Source organism: Camelina sativa, chromosome 14 (assembly GCF_000633955.1).
Source record: "Camelina sativa cultivar DH55 chromosome 14, Cs, whole genome shotgun sequence".
In the NCBI taxonomy this organism is placed as follows: Eukaryota; Viridiplantae; Streptophyta; class Magnoliopsida; order Brassicales; family Brassicaceae; genus Camelina; species Camelina sativa.
Window position 1 is genome coordinate 12728041 of NC_025698.1, and position 20916 is coordinate 12748956.

General features: G+C 38.0%; 6 protein-coding genes across 8 annotated transcripts in view; 2 read left to right on the forward strand and 4 right to left on the reverse strand.

Annotated features, from left to right (window-relative positions):
- On the forward strand, positions 1-2996 carry LOC104741228 (phosphatidylinositol 4-kinase gamma 5). Its single transcript, XM_010462026.2, has 2 exons — positions 1-209; positions 594-2996. Exon 2 carries the CDS (start codon positions 835-837, stop codon positions 2725-2727), a length of 1893 nt encoding a protein of 630 aa, XP_010460328.1. The 5' UTR covers positions 1-209; positions 594-834; the 3' UTR covers positions 2728-2996.
- LOC104741229 (transcription factor bHLH76-like) lies at positions 3289-6180 on the reverse strand. The gene is made up of 8 exons (XM_010462027.2): positions 5246-6180; positions 4997-5161; positions 4866-4931; positions 4705-4773; positions 4490-4561; positions 4261-4398; positions 3756-3846; positions 3289-3664 (listed from the first exon to the last, which is right to left on the reverse strand). Exons 1-8 carry the CDS (start codon positions 5783-5785, stop codon positions 3642-3644), a joined length of 1164 nt encoding a protein of 387 aa, XP_010460329.1. The 5' UTR covers positions 5786-6180; the 3' UTR covers positions 3289-3641.
- Positions 7582-8932, reverse strand: LOC104741230 (extensin-2-like). The gene has a single exon (XM_010462028.2). It carries the CDS (start codon positions 8865-8867, stop codon positions 7821-7823), a length of 1047 nt encoding a protein of 348 aa, XP_010460330.1. The 5' UTR covers positions 8868-8932; the 3' UTR covers positions 7582-7820.
- Positions 10728-11414, reverse strand: LOC104743525 (UPF0725 protein At3g44770-like). Its single transcript, XM_010464594.1, has one exon. It carries the CDS (start codon positions 11412-11414, stop codon positions 10728-10730), a length of 687 nt encoding a protein of 228 aa, XP_010462896.1.
- LOC104741235 (chaperonin 60 subunit beta 4, chloroplastic-like) lies at positions 14506-20649 on the forward strand. 3 transcript variants are annotated; one of them, XM_019235689.1, is made up of 15 exons: positions 14506-16617; positions 16696-16821; positions 16913-16997; positions 17587-17639; positions 17720-17815; positions 17907-18149; positions 18241-18475; positions 18594-18763; positions 18925-19002; positions 19072-19143; positions 19220-19324; positions 19428-19520; positions 19588-19680; positions 19781-20432; positions 20514-20649. In XM_019235689.1, exons 1-14 carry the CDS (start codon positions 16375-16377, stop codon positions 19997-19999), a joined length of 1911 nt encoding a protein of 636 aa, XP_019091234.1. In that variant the 5' UTR covers positions 14506-16374; the 3' UTR covers positions 20000-20432; positions 20514-20649. The 3 variants fall into 3 exon arrangements, with proteins under 3 accessions (XP_019091234.1, XP_010460335.1, XP_010460336.1); XM_010462033.2 differs by lacking the exons at positions 17587-17639; positions 17720-17815; positions 17907-18149 and adding exons at positions 17131-17226; positions 17318-17560 and having other exon boundaries at positions 16913-17050; XM_010462034.2 differs by lacking the exons at positions 17587-17639; positions 17720-17815; positions 17907-18149 and adding exons at positions 17131-17226; positions 17318-17560 and having other exon boundaries at positions 16700-16821; positions 16913-17050.
- The window catches only part of LOC104741234 (uncharacterized N-acetyltransferase ycf52-like), a 2218-nt gene continuing 1770 nt past the window's right edge, over positions 20469-20916 (reverse strand). Inside the window, exon 2 of the mRNA XM_010462032.1 lies at positions 20469-20814. Within this exon, the coding sequence (XP_010460334.1) occupies positions 20647-20814 (168 nt within the window). The 3' untranslated portion in view covers positions 20469-20646. The remainder of the gene's footprint in view (positions 20815-20916) is intronic.

Sequence of the window (20916 nt, forward strand, 5' to 3'; positions counted from 1 at the left end):
AAAAAAACAGCTTCTTCTTCTTCTTCTTATTCAAAGCGAGAGAGACCTATCTGAGTCGACTCGTTAACGAGTTGATTACTGGATTAGCTTTTCGTGCTTCTCGTCTCCGTTGTTCGTCGTTCGTTTCTTCTTTATAGCTCATTGATCTGATATCGATTATTAGTTCCCTCTCGCCGGCGCGTCATTGTTATCATACGTCGTCGACTCTGGTGAGTCCTTCTTCTCCTCTTGTTTCTCATATTTTTGTAGAAACAATGGAGTCTCGAAGATGTTTTTAGATTTGGTTGTTTGTTTCCTGATTTGATAGTCAATCTAGGCCTAAGATTTCAGCTTTAAATCTCATATACGAGCTGACGTTTTCGTATAAGTTCTCAATGTTGTTGTTGATTTTGACTTAGAGAATGAATCTTCAGAAAGTTAGATATCTCCGGTTATGGTATTATGTTCTTGCATTACACGGCTTTGATGATTAATTCACTACACGGTTTCTCTAATATGCTTCATTTGCAATTGATGTTTTTGTTTGCTATTTTTTTTTTTAGGGATCTGTGTTAGTTCTTACTCATGTTCGATTCTATTCTTCTCTCTTGCAGATTGTTATGTACCTGTCATCTAGGTTTTAACCATGGAAGCACGTCGTGTAGTCTAATTCATTATTGAGTTTGAGGATTGGTTCGTTTGATGGTCATTTGTGCTGCTTAAAGAGTTCTTCCATTTGTTATATCTGGTCTTGGATTGAGCCAGCTGTCCTGAAGGTGTGAAGAAAGTGTTTTGTGCAGCCAGTTTAGTCGCAAAGGCTGTGATTTTTTTTTACTGACTTGGATCTCCACACTCATGTCACGTAAGCTTGATAGTCCTGTTCAGACGCAAATGGCAGTGGCACTTGTAAAGAGCCCCTTGACCGGGGAATTTCGTGAATTTAACAAGGTTGGGTTGAAGTCACCTGTGGGTCGTAGGCGGGTTTTTGTTCAAACAGAGACTGGTTGTGTACTGGGTCTGGAGTTGGATCGTAGTGATAACGCGCACACTGTGAAAAGGAAGTTGCAGGTTGCTCTGAATTTCCCAACCGAGGAAAGCTCGTTGACCTTTGGGGATTTGGTGCTTAACAATGATCTTTCTGCTGTTAGACGTGATTCTCCTCTCCTCTTAACTCGTAACAATTTTCATAGGAGTTCATCTACTCCATGTCTTTCCCCAATGAAGGACGACCTTCAGCAGCGTAGAGATGAGAGCAGTCCTATTGAGATTCTTGGGAACTCTGTTTCTTTCTCTTTTGTGAAGCAAATGGCAAAGGATATTACAAAAGCAGTGAAGAGGGGTATTGATCCAGTTGCTGTTCATAGTGGGCTTGGAGGGGCCTATTACTTTAAGAACAGCCGAGGAGAGAGTGTTGCAATTGTTAAGCCAACTGATGAGGAGCCATTTGCTCCTAATAACCCGAAAGGTTTTGTTGGTAAGGCGCTTGGACAACCGGGGTTGAAGCGTTCAGTGCGGGTTGGGGAAACAGGCTACAGAGAAGTTGCGGCTTATCTCCTCGACAAGGACCATTTTGCAAATGTTCCTCCCACTGCTCTTGTGAAGATAACCCACTCTATCTTTAATGTCAACGGTGGAGTGAAGGCAAGCAAGCCTATGGAGAAGATGTTGGTGAGCAAGATTGCTTCCTTGCAACAGTTTATACCTCATGATTATGATGCTAGCGAGCACGGAACATCGAATTTCCCTGTTTCAGCTGTACACCGTATAGGGATTCTTGACATCAGAATCTTAAACACTGACAGGCACTCAGGGAACCTTCTGGTTAAGAAACTGGATGGTGATGGAATGTTTGGCCAGGTGGAGCTAGTTCCAATCGATCATGGTCTTAGTTTGCCTGAAACTCTAGAGGACCCTTACTTTGAGTGGATTCATTGGCCACAGGCATCGATCCCATTCTCTGAAGATGAGCTGAAGTACATAGCAAACCTGGATCCTTTTGGAGATTGTGAGATGCTGCGAAGGGAACTTCCAATGGTACGAGAGGCTAGTCTCCGTGTTCTAGTTCTTTGCACAATTTTTCTCAAGGAAGCTGCTGCTAATGGCCTATGTTTGGCTGAAATTGGCGAGATGATGACAAGAGAGGTTCGTCCTGGAGACGAGGAGCCGAGTGAGATTGAAGTGGTTTGTCTTGAGGCTATGAGTTTGATAGGAGAGAAGGAAGCTGAGTCCCCAAGATCAGACTTGGGAAGTGATGTTGAATTCCAGTTCGATATAGATTGTGAGGAAGCAACTGATTGTACGAAAAAACTAGCATTCCCACTCGGACTCACTTTTGGAAATGCTCGTAGTCAGTTGTCAAAGGTGGAAGAAACCACAGAGGATGAAGAAGAAGAAGAAGAAGCCAAAGAGGAGGAAGAGAATGACAGAGCTGATCTAGAGAAAATGCAGACGATTACTAAGCTTTCAATGTCTCTCAAAAGCACTCTTCTTGGTGAGAAGAGCCAGAAGTATCAGAAACACCCAGGAGCAAGAGTGGAGAGTGCATATGCATCATCTGCGCATAGGAGTGCAGACGAACAGATCCCGTCAAGCACTAGCTTTGTGAAGCTGGCAGATATGAGTGAAGAGGAATGGACGATGTTCCTGGAGAAGTATCAAGAGCTGCTTTATCCAGCAATTGAGAAGCGCAGGTCGATAACTTTAGGACAGAAGCAGAGGCAGAGGCTCGGGACTTCATGTCAGTTTTGAGCTGTCTGAAGAAGAAGAAGAATAAAGGATCCTGTAAAGTCGTGTTTCTAAGGGCTTTGCGTAGACTGGATCGGTGGAAACACGTTAAGGAGAACAGATGAGTGGATTGAAATTAGTGTGTAAATAGTTGTTGTTTCAGCTTTTAGTGTGGAGGACTCGAGAGATGAAGAGAGAATTTAGTCATTTGTTTACTTTGTCATTTTTTAAAAACTTCTAAAAACCTCTTTTGTAATATAAATAACTTGTAGATTGGAAAAAAAAAAAAAAAAAAAAGATAAGTAGAGAGCTTCGTTTCATTTTATTGCACATGATACTCCTACAGTCACATTGTTCTTGTCAACATCACTAAATCTTTGACGCCAATGATTGCCTCTATTGAGCACGCGGCACATTTAGCTTCCCTGTTTCAGTCGTTCATCAAATTGGGATACTTTTCATTAGAATCAGTTTGAATGGTGTTGGGAAGATTTGGTTTGGTTGCCAAGTGGAGCTAATTCCGATTGATCGTGGACCTTTTTCGTGGTCTTTGCAGTCTTGTTGTATGAAAAAATGGCTGAAGTACATAGCAAATCTTGATCTTTTTGAAGATCGTAGAGGTCATGTTGTGAACATACATCAACATTTTTCTTCCCTACATGGATTTATATGTACATACAAAAGAAGCAGATAATAATAACTACAAAAGAAGCAGATAATAATAACTACAAAAGAAGCAGACAGTAGCTAGTCAATTACACAGCGTTGTTGATTCTCACACTCGACTCTTTTCTTTCGGAGCTGTTATGATTACAAAGACAAGATCTGCTTCTTCCTCTGTTTCGTTTCCACTCTTCTGTTCAAAGTTAATAAAATTCTCGAACGCAGCTCATGCTATCACAGCAGCTAAAGCTGAATAGAAAGTGAAGAAGCAACACCTACGGCTCCACCTCCGTGTTGGCTGTAAGGTGGGATAAAGCATAAATATAGCTTTAGCGATGTTTAATTACTCGGTTAACACATATAAGAAAGGATATGGATTTCACTTTCACCTGTTGTGTCTTTTTCATGATCAGGTGCAGTACTAGTTTCAGGGTTCATCTGAACAACATTGTGCTGATCACTTTCGTATCCATGTGTTTCCTGTTTTAAAAACTCACTAACAAAATCAGATGAATGCAAGAGAAAAAACTCATTCTACAAAGATATATATATATATATATATATATATATATATATATATATATATATATATATATATATATATATATATATATATATATATATATATATATATATATATATATATATATATATATATATATATATATATATATATATATATATATATATATATATATATATATATATATATATATATATATATATATATATATATATATATATATATATATATATATATATATATATATATATATATATATATATATATATATATATATATATATATATATATATATATATATATATATATATATATATATATATATATATATATATATATATATATATATATATATATATATATATATATACCTGCCGTTTTAATCCTCCATTCAATGTAGACATTGAGGAAAGGTTCGGTTGCATGAATCCTTTTTGAGAGAAATACGGTAGTGGAGGATAGAGCATCGACATGTCTTGGGGAAATGTCGGGGCAGGTACTTGAAGGGCCTGCACAAAGAAAAAAAAGGTGAACATTATATGAAATCAAATTGCTTCAAATGATAAGAAAACATACAAGTTGGTTCCAAAAATATCTTACATCTTTTGCAAGGAGGCTTTCGAGGTTAAAATCGAGCACAGGATTCACAGCCGAAAGCTTCATTGATAAAAACTGAAATACATGGAAGAAGTAACTAACACAAAGTGAGATTGATATGAAAAACAAAATACAAAAGAGAGTACTGCAAAGTGGTGTCTCAACTCAAGAACAAAAACCATGAAAATGGGACATTCCAAGAGCAAACAAAGATAAACCTCGATCTGGCATTGAAGTGATTGCACATAGTTAATGATTTCGTCTAGCATAACTGCCTTCCCAGTCACCTACACAACAAATCCAATGCCTCATTTCTTCTATGTCTAGCTTTCTTATTTATACATGGTAGACATCACCAAATAATAAGAAAAGGACTTGCCTTGTCACAACCCGGTACAAGATCTTGTAAAAACTTCATCCTTTCACTGATCTTTTCTCTCCTAATCTATAATCAGAAATTTAAATCAAATTATATACCACACCTAAACATGAGCTGAAGAGATTTCCTACCCTTTCTGCAAGACTGTGGCTATTTGTAGCCTGGCCTCTTCTTGCCCTCATGTGAATATACCCATCCTTCACAGGATCAGAAGCTTGTTTCCCACTGTTTGTCTTGTTAGCATTTGAATTTGGACTTTGCTCATCCTTCTCCTTTTTATCTTCTTGTTCAGAATCCTACCAACAGAAACATTATCAGAGTAAGGCCAAAAAGACAAAAACAAAAACACAAAAGAGCATTGCAAAATGCAAAATCCTGACCTTCCCAGTCCTTTTCCTCTTCTTTGCGTTAAACACCTTGGAAGATATTTCCATACATTTAGCATCATCATGACCATTATTACCTCCACTAGATTGAGAATCCTCTGAAACATTACTCGATCCATTCTCTTTCACTACCTTAACCGGTCCATCAACTTGTTTGGATCCAGTTGCAACCCCAATTTGATTCTTCTGTGTATCTTGAACAAATAGGCCATTCGAATGTTGGTTCATCATCATCAATTCACCAAAACTCCCACACCCGAAAAACGAAAACTTCGCAGCACGCTCAATGAATCCTGAATCTGCAGGGAACTGAGCCATGTTCCAACCACCCATTTCAAGAGGTCTATCAACATTACCCCTAAAAGAAGTGCCTGCATCTGTGTGGACATTGAAACCACCATCATCCCAAAGATTTTGCCTGAATGATGAATCCATAATCTGAGAAGGAGCCGACATTGGATTATTAGAGTCAGAGATCCTCCAATCCAAATCCCTCTTCTTGGCAGCAAACTCGTCTTTGTCACTCATGTCCATGCCTTCTTCTAATTCAGTAAAGCTCCAATTTTTATCATACAAAACTCATCTTTTTCTACACAAGAACTGAGGGAACTGAAGTGAACACACGAGCAGATCAGAGAAAGTTAAGAAAAAAGGAGTAGCAGAAAGTAGAAACCAGTCAACTGAAGATAAAGGACCATACTTTAAGTACGAACTCAGTTCAGAGAAAAGACTAAAGAAAAGAGAATCATTATTCGTGGTAACAAGTGTCAGAATTTTCAGATTCTGTGCCACTTTTCTCTAAAAATCTTCAACAGTTATCATATTACCAAAAGCTTTATTGAACTTAAAGGGGGTTCTGTTTCTGCTGCTGCAATAAAGGGAAAGAGTGTTTATGTCTTTCTTTTTAGAGATGGAGACTTAAAAACGAGTTTAAGGAAACATAATAAAAAGAAAAGAAAAAGAGAATAGCGAAGGTTTCTGAATTTATATAACCACGCTTGCATTAAAAGTAGAGCTTATGATATCATTAAACATAAACACCGCCATGATCATATACGAAGCTTTAAAAATTTAGGGTGATTTGAAAAATAATACTACTAATTTGGAACTAATTATTTCATACAATTTTTTTTTTTTTTGTTGCAAAAACGACATTTTGTTTTCTAGTACACCATAACAATTTGGAACTCTAGAAGAGTACGTTCTACATGGCACATGCACTTCCGAAGCGCTACTCGCAGAATGGTTGATCTCCTATGAAAGCACAATAACCATTTTTTTATCAGAATTAGACCGAAGTTATGTGTGTTGTGTGTAATAAAGATGTAGTATGTTTTGTCACACAATTCATCTATGAAACTAGTATCAGTTAACATTTTAAACCATCCACGGCCACAAACATAAAATCAAGATGTGATCCGAAAAATGATTTCATTATTTAGTAGCCATAGTGTTATTGGCTTCGGCCATCCTTAATAGTCCATTGTTGGCAAATGCTAATGTCCCGGTTCTTTATATAACTTGAGTTTTCACACTAATAAGAACTACACACTAGATACATTTTGTTTTGTTTTCTTAATGCCATGTACTTTGGTTTATTTGTATCTATAGTTCTCAATACAAACAGTACTTCAACAATGAAAAAGCTTTAACTATTCTGCAAAAGTAAAATGAGGAGTTGCTGCTGGACGGTCCAGTGAGCACGAGGGGCAAAGACATAATTAGTTGGCCTTGGGACTTTCAACTGCCAAAAGCCTAAATAAATAATCGAATATTCAGCCTATGCACACCTTTTAGGCTTTTACTTTTATGAGTTTATCATTTCCTCCTAAACATTTTGTGTTAGATTTTTGATTCTTAAAATTGGTGACTTGTGGTGCCCGGTCTTGAAGACAAGCGCACAAAAGACATACTTACTCTCTATATAGTTGTCGAATATTATCAAACTAATGTGAACGAGGCTAGTTCCTCCAGGCTTTGTATGTATAATTGGAAGTCTTTTGTGCCCTTTCCTTTCTGTTCTTGTTGATTTTTTGATACAATTCTATTCTTGTTGATATGAATCGATCAACCGTTGGATCGACCTTTACAATATATGTATTCTTTAAATTATTTATAGCTTTATATAATACCTTTTTATTTTTGATAGATGTCGAAAGGAGGATTTTTTTTTTGAAAGTAAAAAAAATAAAAACTTATGCTCCCAACTGCTATAAAAAAAAGGTTGAGCTACGTTAATTTCAAAGTTTTCAGATACAAAAGGTCGAGCCATTGACTCTTGATTTTTTCATATGTTCTATTGCACATCCTGATGAAGAAATGTGGACGAATATATATATACCCAATTATTATTTAAAATATTAAATTTATTCAATAGTTATAAATGGAAGACAAAACATTGATCTTTTAGAAGGGAAAACAACATCAAAAGCAAGCAACCCATATCACATAAATATTTCAGTACATTTCTTATATATTGAAGTCTCGAAAGAAAAAGCTTTTTAAACCGTGAGTTCACTTATTAAATACAATCTTCCTTCAAGGTTCACTTCATCAAGTATATATATGGTTAGTATATCGGTGGAGGGGGAGAGCTATAGCTGTAACTTGGAGGTGGCGGAGAGCTATAGACATAAGAAGGAGGCTTGTATACATATGGAGGAGAGCTATAGACATAAGGTGGTGGAGAGCTATATACATATGGAGGTGGAGACTTGTAAACATATGGAGGAGGCGGTGGCGAACTGTAGACATAAGGAGGAGACTTGTAAACATATGGAGGAGGCGGTGGCGGACTGTAGACATAAGGAGGAGACTTGTATACATATGGAGGAGGTGGTGGCGAGTTATAGACGTAGGGAGGTGGTGGAGGAGATTTGTAAACATAAGGAGGGGGTGGCGGAGAACTGTAGACGTATGGAGGTGGTGGAGGAGACTTGTACACATATGGAGGAGGTGGTGGCGAGCTATAGACGTAAGGAGGAGGTGGAGGAGCTTTGTAGACGTATGGAGGTACGTATGGAGGAGGAGGAGGAGAGCTGTAAACATATGGAGGAGGGGGAGACTTGTAAACATATGGAGGAGGAGGAGGGGAACTGTAAACGTATGGAGGAGGAGGGGGAGACTTGTAAACATATGGAGGAGGTGGTTGAGAACTATAAACGTAAGGAGGAGGTGGTGGTGACTTGTAAACATATGGAGGAGGTGGTGGGGAGCTATAGACATAGGGTGGTGGTGGGGGAGATTTATAAACATATGGAGGAGGTGGCGGGGAGCTATAAACGTATGGAGGTGGTGGGGGAGACTTGTAAACATATGGAGGTGGTGGTGGGGAGCTATAGACGTAAGGAGGTGGTGGGGGAGATTTGTAAACATATGGAGGTGGTGGCGGAGAGCTGTAGATATATGGAGGAGATTGCGGTGGAGCTTTGTAAACATACGGAGGTGGTGATGGAGGATTATAAACGTATGGTGGAGGACTGTTGTAAATATATGGCGGAAGCGGATAAACATACGATGGTGGTGTTGGTGGAGTGTATTGAGCACTTATATGTGCAACCATGGAAAACAAGGCTAAGAACAACATAAGTGAAGATGGCCAATTAGGATTGGCCATATTGAAAAAACTTTTGTACTCCTTTTGTGTAAGACTCTCTAACCAAATTATGTTTTGAATGTGTTGTTAGTATCAAGCTAGCGGTTTATATAGCAGTCATCGTTGCAACTGGTATGCTTTGTTTATTGAAGTTTATGAATTTTTCTTAGTGCAACATGGTTCTATTTAAATAAGTCAAATTAACTTGAGAAATTGTTAAAGGTAAAATTTAGGAAGAGGTCTTTGGTAGCTACCCCTTACCATATTTCTAAATCGACTGTGTAGACTTTGAAGTTGTCAATCTAAATTGGATGTCATGAGTGTAGCTCCAGCTGCCCATAAGGAACACAAGCGAAATAATTTTTTTTCCATATTCTCTATCAGTCCACTTGTAATGGAGAGTTATCATTAGATTTCATTCCAAGATACACAAACATATATATTATCTGTGTATAGAAAGATTTGATAATAATAACCCTTTGCTTTATTTTTCAAAACGACGTTTGAAAATATGCTTTCCAGGATGTGTTCGGTTCTTTTCTCTCTTAATAGGAGTATCAAGAAGACTACATCAACTTGCTTGCAAATTCATATATAAAACAATCATGGATAATTTAAATAAAATTTCTATAGCATTTTTTCTCCAATAATATAAATTAAACATTTTAATAATATAGGAAACCATGACAGAGGAAACGTTTTGGTTTAAACTTAGAAGTTGTCAACGTAAATTCCATGTTTCGTTTACTGATTTGTATATAGTTTCCTGACTCATTGTTGTCGGTACATCCATCTGAATCTTTTTTGTGATATATACAATACAATGTTTAGTATAGAACCGTTACGAGAGGATGCATGGTCAGGTATTGTACTCCTAAAGATGAGAGACACTACTAGTACATACCTATAGTAATATCTTATGAGGCCATAGAGAAGTGGACAAATCAGACAGCACTTAGACTCTTAATGAAGCCATGCACTTGCAAGTGAAGAGCTAAAAGAAGCTAAGTAAATTTGGAGATGAGGAGATCATAATACGAGTTAGACTTCCATAATTTTGATCATTAAAATATGTATAAACTGGTTCATATTAAGTAAAGATGGAATTTCTAATTCTAAGTCGTACAAAGAGGCTCGACTGGTCGGGTACTCGTGTGGATGGATATTGGGCAGTGGCCAGTGGGCACATCACACATGCGGTTGGGTCAGAAAAGGGTACGGTACGTAATTCGTGAAGGTTTAATATCGAAGAAAGTATACTTTATTAGTAGATGACAGATAATAACAGCGAACATTTTTTTTTTTTTTTTTTGACAGCAACAGCGAACATTATATTGTAGATAATAAAACTCAAAAATAGCAATGTAATTCATCTTTTGCATAGGAAAGTCACACAAAAAAAAAATCCCTCACTAATCAATATTTCAAATTTTATATATCGACGACATCTTTAGTTTTTAATTTCTTATATCTCGTTACAAGATCTTTAAACCATACCAAACAAGAGGGAGATACTCAAGAACTAGCTCATGTTTACAAGTTGAGTGAAAGAGAAGTCGGAAAGAAACTTCTTTATCTTCATTAAAACCAAAAAAAAAAAAAAAAAACTTCTTTTTTACTCGTCGAGTTTAAATTGACAACTTCAAAGTATGCATATTCAAATATGAAATATGGTAAGGGGTAGTTATCAAAGACATATTCCTCTCTAGTTTTTCTTAGACAAAACGTGAAGCTTATTTGTTTAATTAAACAATATAGAACAATACTTGTTCAACAATTGCTCTGAGAAACATTCTAGTTGTCGTTACTTGAATGCTATATATATAAACTGCTTCCTTTCTATTGATCCTCTCTTGAAGGAAATCGTCGAGAGAATCAACCTCAAGGTTCTTTGCGGCAATCGACTTCGAGGAACATATGTTCTGGAACCAAAATAGTAGTTCTCCTTACTACAGAAGTGTAGTCGAAACTGTTGGCCCTGAAGCTGATGTGGAAGATAGCATTCATAGACTTGAGCTTCAGAGACGGCTCGGTATGAGTTTCTAGGGTTTCCACAAGTACATTCTTCATCTCAATCTCCTCAGGCAGGAAAGAATGAGATCCAGCCTTTTCGCAAACACGGAAAAGTGCAAACTCGGCATATAGAAGAAGCCAATCATATTTATCAATGTCCATGTCCGGAACCTCGTAGAATCTCATAGCATCATCATGATCAGCATCTTCTGGTGGTTCCGACAAAAAATCAGGCATAGGTCCTTGGTAAAACTTATCTGGCACAAAACTATTGAAGTATTTAAAGCGAGTAGTATCTCTTTCCACTGGTGTGGGTTTGATTCGGCAGTGTGCCATGTAGAGAATAAGCTCGTCAATGAGAGGTCTTCTGACCATAGTTTGCAAAGTGAGAGAATGATCAGCAGCAGCAGCATCAACATCTTTAACGTCGACAGTAATATAGTAACTCTCAGAAAAGGGATGTTCGGTATTCAATTTAGGTATGCGTATGAACTCCAAGTTCCTATTATTCTCAAAGTTGAACCAGTGAACTCCCAACCGGCCGTAGAGAACCATTTCGATAGGTGGTTGTTCTTCTTCGCCAAAATAAAATGGTGAGATTCCCGAAATACGTGGGATACGAACGTCAGGTTCGAAATCGAAATACTAAACCCAATATATATATATATATATATATATATATATATATATATAAAAAATACAAATTACAATATCGCCATGGGGGACCAAAAAAAAATAAAAAAAATAAATAGGGCTTATACCTACCTGACTATCATCTCTTTGGCGAAGGTAATCCACATCTGCTTCCTCTTCTTCTTCTTCATGCCATTGGCGCAAAATAGGGCCACCTTCTTCTTTAGATGAATTCCGCAAGTCCAACAACTGCACCAGAGATTTCCGGTTGTCGACTCTACTTGGATTTTCTTTATCGAAACCTAATTCCCTCAACATAGAAAGGCATTGTTCGTTCGTCAGCTTTCCGCTTTCCAATAGCCGCCGCAGCTGATCCGCCATCTTCTTCTTTTCGATCGATCTAAGGGATTTTTTTTTGGGTAAAAATCTAAGAGATTAAATCTGTATCTTTTTATTGATTTGTACCGATAGATAGGTCATTAGATACTGTATATGGGATAGACCAAGTGGTAATGGGCCCAGTGCCGGCCCGAACCGCATGTGAGAGAGCTTATGGAAATGCTCACTGGATGATATCACACGTTGCATGAGAAATATCGATGTTCAAACAGTTTCTTGTCTAGCCGACATGTTATCCCGACTCTTCTTGTACATCTCTTCACCACCACCTCCGTATGTCTATAAGTCGCCACAGCCAACCGAGTATTTTGAAAAATTGATATTTTCGTCTTTCGTGTAGCTATCAGCCATCATCGTATTCATGAAAAAAAAAAAAAAAAAAANCCTTTCTATATACTACGTACGTACTATATATAAATAAGAAATGTATTAGTATTTGGTTAAGATCCAGGTGCATTATTTTAATTGTTGGATTGCTGGTTTAATGTTGTCCTCTTCAAAATATCAACGTTCTTGTCGTCCATTATTTGTAACTATTTAACAATCTTAATAAATTTATATTGAATCACAATTAAATCTGTCCATTAATCTGGCGCCTCTCGAACTTTGTCAGATATACTAATACTTAAAGTTAAATATTTTCATAGTTCTATTTATCTTGGATAGCGGATGCTAAGGGACAGTTTTCAGTGAGATCTGCGTATGAGTCACTTACCGGTGTGACTGCGGAGGGACAGCAACTGGATAAGTTTTGGGATAGAGTTTGGGGGGTGATGATACCCGAACGAGTGAGACTTTTTTTGTGGTTAGTTGGAAACCAAGCACTAATGACGAACTTGGAGCGACATCGCAGGCATTTAACGGACTCGGCCTTGTGTACAGTGTGTAAAGGGGGAGAGGAAACAATACTTCACATATTGCGAGACTGCCCTGCTATGTCTGGGGTATGGGACCGTCTTGTGCCACCAAGGAAGAAACAGAGGTTCTTTTCCTTATCTTTATTGAAATGGCTTTATGCGAACCTGGTTGTGGATAAGAATTCAGGAGGGTTGGTTTGGTCAACTTTGTTCAGTATGGCCACTTGGTGGGGGTGGAAGTGGAGGTGCGGTAATGTGTTTGGAATTAATGGTAAATGTCGTGATCGGGTGAAATTCCTCAAGGATCTGGCGGTCGAGGTAGGATCTGCAAATCGGGCACAAAAACAGGGGACACAACCACGAAGGAGGGAGGAACGACTAATTCGTTGGGCCGCTCCGCAACAAGGGTGGTGGAAGGTGAACACTGATGGTGCATCGAGAGGAGAGCTGGGTTTGGCGACAGCAGGAGGAGTTCTGTGTGATGAAATGGGAGCGTGGCAGGTGGGTTTTTCTTTAAATATTGGGATCTGCCCCGCACCAATGGCAGAACTATGGGGAGTCTACTACGACTTGTGTATAGCGTGGGAGAGACGGATAACACAGCTTGTACTGGAGGTTGACTCGGAGGTAGTGGTGGGTTTTTTACAAACAGGAATTAGCAAGGCTCATTCGCTGTCATTCCTGGTACGTTTGTGCCATGGCTTCATCTCAAGGGACTGGGTGGTCCGTATTGTGCATGTGCATAGGGAAGCTAATCGTCTAACAGATGGATTAACGAACCATGCTTTTTCCTTATCCTTAGGTTTTCATTTGTTTTAGTCTAATCGAGAGAGTGTTGCTGCGATTGTGTTGCAAGACTCTGTTGGTCATGCTATTCCAAGACGTGTTTATGTCTAGGTTTCTTTTTTAATAAAGTATGGGAGTCTAACTCCCTCTGTTTCACCGAAAAAAAAAATATTTTCATAGTTCTACATTAAAAATTTGAATAGATAGTCAAAACTCAAAAGACACATTCTTCTATAACTTTTCTTGATTAGACAAAAACCTGACGCAATTAATTTGACTTATTAACCTAAGTAACACTATTTTATCTAAAGAAGCTTTCATGAATTTTCAATAAACAGTTATTGTAGTTGTTGTAATATATAGATAAACTGTTTCCTATCTATTACGACCATTCAAAACTAAATCGGTAAAAATAAGTACAAATCAAACAGCATAAAAGTTTAGTCGACATGACCAATCTTCAAAATTGGCCATCTATAATTGTATGTTGGTTTTGGTCTTTGTATGCCGTTGATCCTTAATACAAGTAACAAGTGGTTTAGTACTACTACATAGTACATATGACGAACACTACAAAATTATTATTTTAGTTTATTACATATACTAAACTGATCCATTCTCATCAAGTGTACTTTAACTAAAAGTCAAAGGATCAACAAAACTGATCCATTCTCATCAAGAGATATAGGATTTGTCAATTTTATTCATACCCATAAATATTTTGTAATTGGACTCAGCCCAAAAGTAACATACCTACACGTACGGCCCTTCAATTTTTCTTAAACCATCAACAACAGTAAAAAAACGACATGTAGTTAATTTATTTAAATGACAAACGACAGAAACTATGTAATTATAACCAACCATTAAAAATAAAATAAAAAACCCGACCCGGTTCTTAACCTAAACCCAAGTTGTTGTTGTCTTCTTATAAAATGCTTACATGAACCCCTAATCCAACACAGCCGTCAACTACAATATCATCGTTCATCGATTTATTCATTAGGATCGTAGAAGAAAGTTTTTTTATTATTTTTTTTTTTTTTTATGTATGGGTTTTTGCTCCACTTCTCTTCTGTTGAAGAAAGGTTGGACCTTTTTTTTGATTGTTTGTTTATTGCAATAGTAGTAGTTAGTGTGTAAGCACCGTATAGCCCCTTGCATCTTCGAGTTTTTATAGATGCAAGGAAAAAATTCGAGAAAAGGGTACTCAATTGGTGCAATATATTGGCGTTTACGTTTCCTTGTTGTTGGGGATGTTCAGTAGTTGAGCTTCTCAGAAATGCGTATTGGCCAATAAGTATAATTATTTTTTAGTGCTGTTAGTTTATTTAAAATTCGTTACATAGTGTTTTGTTGATTGTATTTGGAAGGGAACAGAGCATGATGATGAGAAAATTAGCCTCTGAATTCATAATTCATGTTGATATAATTATTATACAACCTTCAAAGTTCTCTGAATAGCTCTGTCTTTAATGATGATGATATAATTTCTATCCTTTTTTTTTCTATCCGTTTTTGTTTTGTTCACTTGAGTTGTTTGTTCTTTTTCCTGAGATTTATTCAAATTTGATCAGCACCTAAGAAAATCATAGTCTGTTTTGACAGATATAATGTTTCAGACTACACGAGCATGGTGCTATATGAAGTTTCTTCTATGAGTTTTTATCATGCCATATTTAGCAGTCTGCTTTGATATATGGCTTTAGCTTTTGAAGATATATTTGTTTGTTTTTGGTATTTCAACTTTGTATGAAGCCGATTGAATCTCTTGTTCTATACAATGTAGTTGAATCTAAAAGTTATATGGTAGTTGATATGTTACGTTAATAATGAGCACAATCGAGATGGAAGAGTAGTGCACAAACAAAGATGCCTTGAATTTGGCATTGTATTTAAAGACCCATTGTTTTAAACCCAGAGAATAAAAACGCATGAACAAGAGATGGCCAATGGCTCTACTGAATCTTTGTTGTGGATGTAGTTAAGATCCTACTGATTTGTAAGTATCGAGTTCTGTATTGATTCTCATGTGAAGGTTGCTCTAAAGTCAGTGATTTGTGTCGGGTAATATTAGATTCCAGGAGGATTGGTTTGGAACTGGATCTGTCATGGCTGAGAGGTTTAGTATTAGTATTAGATTCCAAGAGGATTGGTTTGGTTTGGAATTGTATCTCTCATGCCTGAGAGTCGAAGTATGATTTGGTTTTGATACGGGTAGCTATCTTTCTGCAGGATAGATTAGGTTGGAAAAAAAAACAAGCTTTAGTGCTGTTCACATGATACGGTTTAGCTTTCTGATTAGGTGAAAGTGTTGCAGCATTGGGATAGAGAAGATAGACATAGCCTTGAGATAGTTCTGGATGTAATCAATGGTTATCGATTTGTTGAAATGACGCTGGTTCTGCACAGAAATGAGGTTGCTAGTAGCTGGGGATCACAATTCGTGTCTGAGAATTTAAAGGTAAAACCAGATAGAGAGAAGAAAATTGATCCAAGCTGAATGTTGTAACCGGTGCTTGAGATCCTTGGTTCGGTTGAGTGATACGGAAGAAGAAGAAGATGTGTTTTATTAATCAGATGATTTGAATGTAATGGACTAGTTTGCAGTGGTATTTGATAAAGACTATATCGTGACTACTGTTATCTATTGGATAGAACATTTATTCAAACCAATATTCTTTGAAACTTTTGCATTTTGCAAGTGAAGGCGAGAATTTCGTTGACCTTTCGTTTACCTGAAAAAATTGTGTGAGTATTGGTTTCGCTCCTCTGTTGGGCTCTAACCAACAAAATTTTGTTGCTACAACTGGCCCAACACCAAATGTATACGAAGAGATATGACATCTTTTTCCCACCTTATAATCTTGTTACTCGCAGAAGCTGATAGTTCTGTTTCTAGTCCTTTGCTCGGTTCAACTGCAATGGCTTCCTCACAAGCTGCACTCTCTGCGTTGCCTCTTGCTGATCGAACTTTCCGCAAAAAACCTTCTTCTGCTTCTTCGAATTTTGGCCTTAGAGCAAGAGCTGCTGCGAAACAAGTTCACTTTAACCGTGATGGCTCTGTCACCAAGAAGCTTCAGGTTTTCTCGTTCTTATCTTATCTCGGAGTCTTGTTTTATATAGAATTTCGTTTTCTTATGGGGAAAATGGTGGTGAAGGCAGGTGCAGATATGGTGGCTAAGCTATTGGGCGTGACATTGGGTCCTAAGGGACGAAACGTGGTGTTGCCGAACAAGTACGGACCTCCCAAGATCGTCAATGACGGTGAAACTGTTCTTAAAGAGGTTTCTCATTTCCTTGTATTTCTTCTGCTTCATCTTCTTGATGAAATGCCAAAACCATGATAGCTTTTTATTTATTTATTGTGTGGTGTAGATTGAATTAGAGGACCCTCTAGAGAATGTTGGAGTGAAACTTGTGAGACAAGCGGGTGCTAAGACTAATGACCTTGCGGGTGATGGTTCCACTACATCTATAATTCTTGCTCATGGCCTTATTACTGAAGGTATTAAGGTATACATTATTCCCATTATGACCAATTGGATCATCCATGACCACTTGTGAACCAATCTCATCTCATACCTTGTCTTTAGGTGGTTTCGGCTGGAATAAATCCTATTCAAGTTGCCCGCGGTATCGAGAAAACAGCAAAAGCTCTTGTTTTAGAGCTCAAGTCAATGTCCAGAGAGGTTAAAGATTCATGCCTTTTAAACCTTGAGAGTACTTAATGAGAATGGAGTTAGCTTTAATAGAGCAAACCCGCGAACCTTGTGTTTGCAGATTGAGGATCATGAGCTTGCTGATGTTGCTGCAGTTAGTGCGGGGAATGACTACGAAGTGGGAAACATGATTTCCAATGCTTTTCAACAAGTAGGTAGGGCTGGTGTAGTTACAATAGAGAAAGGAAGATACCTTGTGAACAATCTTGAGATTGTGGAAGGAATGCAGTTTAATCGTGGTTATTTATCGCAATACTTTGTCACTGATCGAAGGAAGAGGGAAGCTGAATTCCATGACTGCAAGGTCTNCTAATGACCTTGCGGGTGATGGTTCCACTACATCTATAATTCTTGCTCATGGCCTTATTACTGAAGGTATTAAGGTATACATTATTCCCATTATGACCAATTGGATCATCCATGACCACTTGTGAACCAATCTCATCTCATACCTTGTCTTTAGGTGGTTTCGGCTGGAATAAATCCTATTCAAGTTGCCCGCGGTATCGAGAAAACAGCAAAAGCTCTTGTTTTAGAGCTCAAGTCAATGTCCAGAGAGGTTAAAGATTCATGCCTTTTAAACCTTGAGAGTACTTAATGAGAATGGAGTTAGCTTTAATAGAGCAAACCCGCGAACCTTGTGTTTGCAGATTGAGGATCATGAGCTTGCTGATGTTGCTGCAGTTAGTGCGGGGAATGACTACGAAGTGGGAAACATGATTTCCAATGCTTTTCAACAAGTAGGTAGGGCTGGTGTAGTTACAATAGAGAAAGGAAGATACCTTGTGAACAATCTTGAGATTGTGGAAGGAATGCAGTTTAATCGTGGTTATTTATCGCAATACTTTGTCACTGATCGAAGGAAGAGGGAAGCTGAATTCCATGACTGCAAGGTCTCAACCAAGACTTCTCAGTTTTTTTTGTTCTTCCTGGTTTGCTTGGAATACCACTGGCTAAGAGTATACATGCACTGTTTTGTTGTAGCTGCTTTTGGTTGATAAGAAAATAACAAATCCAAAAGATATGTTCAAGATATTGGATGCTGCTGTTAAAGAGGAGTTTCCAGTTCTTATAGTTGCCGAAGATATCGAACAAGACGCTCTTGCTCCTGTTATTAGGAACAAACTAAAAGGTAACTTGAAGGTTGCAGCCATTAAAGCTCCTGCCTTTGGAGAGCGCAAGAGTCACTGCTTGGATGATCTTGCAATCTTTACTGGAGGTAGTCAAGCTTCATATTCACACAAGACATAGCGTACACCACTTGTGCTCTGAGTATAATTTTTGCCGCTTGTTACTTAGTGTTAGTACTGAATCACTGGGTTATTCTCTCTGCGTAGCTACCGTGATCAGAGATGAGATGGGACTGAGCTTAGAAAAGGCTGGAAAGGAGGTCTTAGGAACAGCAAAAAGGGTTCTTGTTACTAAGGATTCAACACTGATTGTTACAAATGGAGACACCCAGAAAGCAGTAGACGAAAGGGTTTCTCAGATTAAAAATCTTATCCAGGTCCTTCTATCATCCATGTCTTACTCATTTTGTTAACCAAATGACTTCTTCCAAGGCACTATAACTAGAACCTAAAGTAAATTGAGCTGACGTTAGATGACATTTCTACTCACCATTATGTGGATGCTCCTGTTTTCATATGATCTCTATGTGTAACTCAGAACACCAATGAGAGTTTTCAGAAGAAGATCCTCAATGAAAGAGTAGCCAGATTATCTGGTGGAATTGCAATAATCCAGGTGACTTTGTAAAGCACTGATACCAAAAAAACAATCTGATCATGTTGAACTAACTTCCAAAGGCCTTAGGTAGGTGCACAGACACAAGTTGAGTTGAAGGATAAACAGCTAAAGGTTGAAGATGCCCTGAATGCAACTAAGGTAACTCCAGTTAAACCATGTGATTCCCATGGTTCAGAAATTGTGAGTCCAAGAAACCTGATCTCTCAGAATTTAGTCAGCAATTGAAGAAGGGATTGTAGTTGGTGGTGGTTGCGCCCTCTTGCGACTGGCTTCAAAAGTGGACAGAATCAAAGACACCCTTGACAACACAGAACAGAAGGTACTTGGTTTTAGTCCATGGAAGTGGAACATCACAATCGAGCTATCAGCATTTCTTAAACATCCCAGAAGATGTGACATATTTCTTGCAACATTATATGCAGATTGGAGCTGAAATATTTAAGAAAGCGTTGAGCTACCCCATAAGACTCATAGCCAAAAACGCAGGCACAAATGGAAATATCGTCATAGAAAAGGTAATGTAGCTATCTAGAACCAGCCCTTACTTCCAAATAAGGCAATAACTAACTCTGAAATATGCAGGTCTTATCGAACAAAAACACTATGTACGGTTACAATGCTGCAAAGAATCAATATGAAGATCTGATGTCAGCTGGTATAATCGATCCAACCAAGGTAACCAACCACATAACTAAGTAATTTCACTGTATTGACCTCTGTTTGATGTATGTTTCAGCTTCTAAATTATTTTTTTGTCTGAAAACTGAACACACAGGTTGTAAGATGTTGCTTGGAACACGCTGCATCAGTGGCTCAAACCTTTCTGACATCGGATTGTGTTGTAGTTGAGATCAAAGAAATCAAACCCAGACCAATCATTAATCCACCATTGCCTACTTCTCCTCCAGCTACTTCCTCCATGTTCCCTGACAGAAAACTGCCAAGATTTCCTCAAATTATGCCAAGAACTCGAAACCACTTTCCAAGAAAGTAGGAAGCAGCCGTAGAAAACTGTCTTTACTTTAGAAAAATACATTAACATGAGAAGAAGTCACATTTAATGTTATCTCCAAACATTACTCAACGTGTATATATATCTATCTGTGTACGTATATGTATACACGAGGGTGCTCTGAAATTGCGCTAAATGTCATAAGCTCTGGTCATCTCATAAACGTGTCAATGCGAGGCTTTCACTTTTCTTCATTGAATCATTTCTAACTTTATCCTCTAAACAACGGAAGCTGATAAAACCTTCAAGAGAGAAGACGAAGATGATGCTCATAAGCTTGCAGACGGCAATGGATCTGATCGTCGCCGGAATCTCTCTGATGGTCGGATTAGGGTTCTTCGCTCTCATCGCTTCAATCCTCTGCTCCGTCGCCTTCTTCCACCATGCCAAAGCCGCTTCCTCTTGACCATCAAAAGTAATCGCAACTTCCTCAAAAGCAAATCTTTAACAATTGTTTCAACGATTTTAACTTTTTTTGTTTTTTACTTCTCTGCAGAATCCGTACAAGAATTGAACAAACTAAGGAAGACGAAGAGCTCAGCTTGTACAACAACAAAGTGTAGTTTAAAAGAGGTTGTAATCTGTGAATTTACGAAATTAAATTTATAAAGTGTCGAACTTTCTTTTTTTCATTTCTTGTTTCTCTGTTTGCGTATAAAAACCATTCCTTTGATCCCATCCGGGTCAGAGACGAACCCAAGCGGGCGATAAAACCCGAGAACTCGGGGCTCCGAATACAAAGCAATGTTACAGATCCCTTTAGCTTGCAAATCCTCAATCAACCTTTCCATCACCGCCTTCCCAAGTCCACAGCTTTGAAACGAAGGATCAACCACCACATCCCATATGATCGCATTGAATACTCCGTCACCCGTCGCTCTCGCAAACGCCACAGGCCG

Coding starts and splice junctions, on each gene's coding strand:
- LOC104743525 (XM_010464594.1), bottom strand. CDS start 11,414: ATGGTTCTCTACGGCCGGTTGGGAGTTCACTGGTTCAACTTTGAGAAT.
- LOC104741230 (XM_010462028.2), bottom strand. CDS start 8,867: ATGGCCAATCCTAATTGGCCATCTTCACTTATGTTGTTCTTAGCCTTG.
- LOC104741229 (XM_010462027.2), bottom strand. CDS start 5,785: ATGGACATGAGTGACAAAGACGAGTTTGCTGCCAAGAAGAGGGATTTG. Junction 4,562..4,704: donor CACTTCAATGCCAGATCGAG/GTTTATCTTTGT, acceptor CATGTATTTCAG/TTTTTATCAATGAAGCTTTC. Junction 4,399..4,489: donor AAAGCCTCCTTGCAAAAGAT/GTAAGATATTTT, acceptor TTCTTTGTGCAG/GCCCTTCAAGTACCTGCCCC.
- LOC104741228 (XM_010462026.2), top strand. CDS start 835: ATGTCACGTAAGCTTGATAGTCCTGTTCAGACGCAAATGGCAGTGGCA.
- LOC104741235 (XM_010462033.2), top strand. CDS start 16,375: ATGACATCTTTTTCCCACCTTATAATCTTGTTACTCGCAGAAGCTGAT. Junction 18,476..18,593: donor TCTTGCAATCTTTACTGGAG/GTAGTCAAGCTT, acceptor CTCTCTGCGTAG/CTACCGTGATCAGAGATGAG. Junction 19,003..19,071: donor GTGGAATTGCAATAATCCAG/GTGACTTTGTAA, acceptor CAAAGGCCTTAG/GTAGGTGCACAGACACAAGT.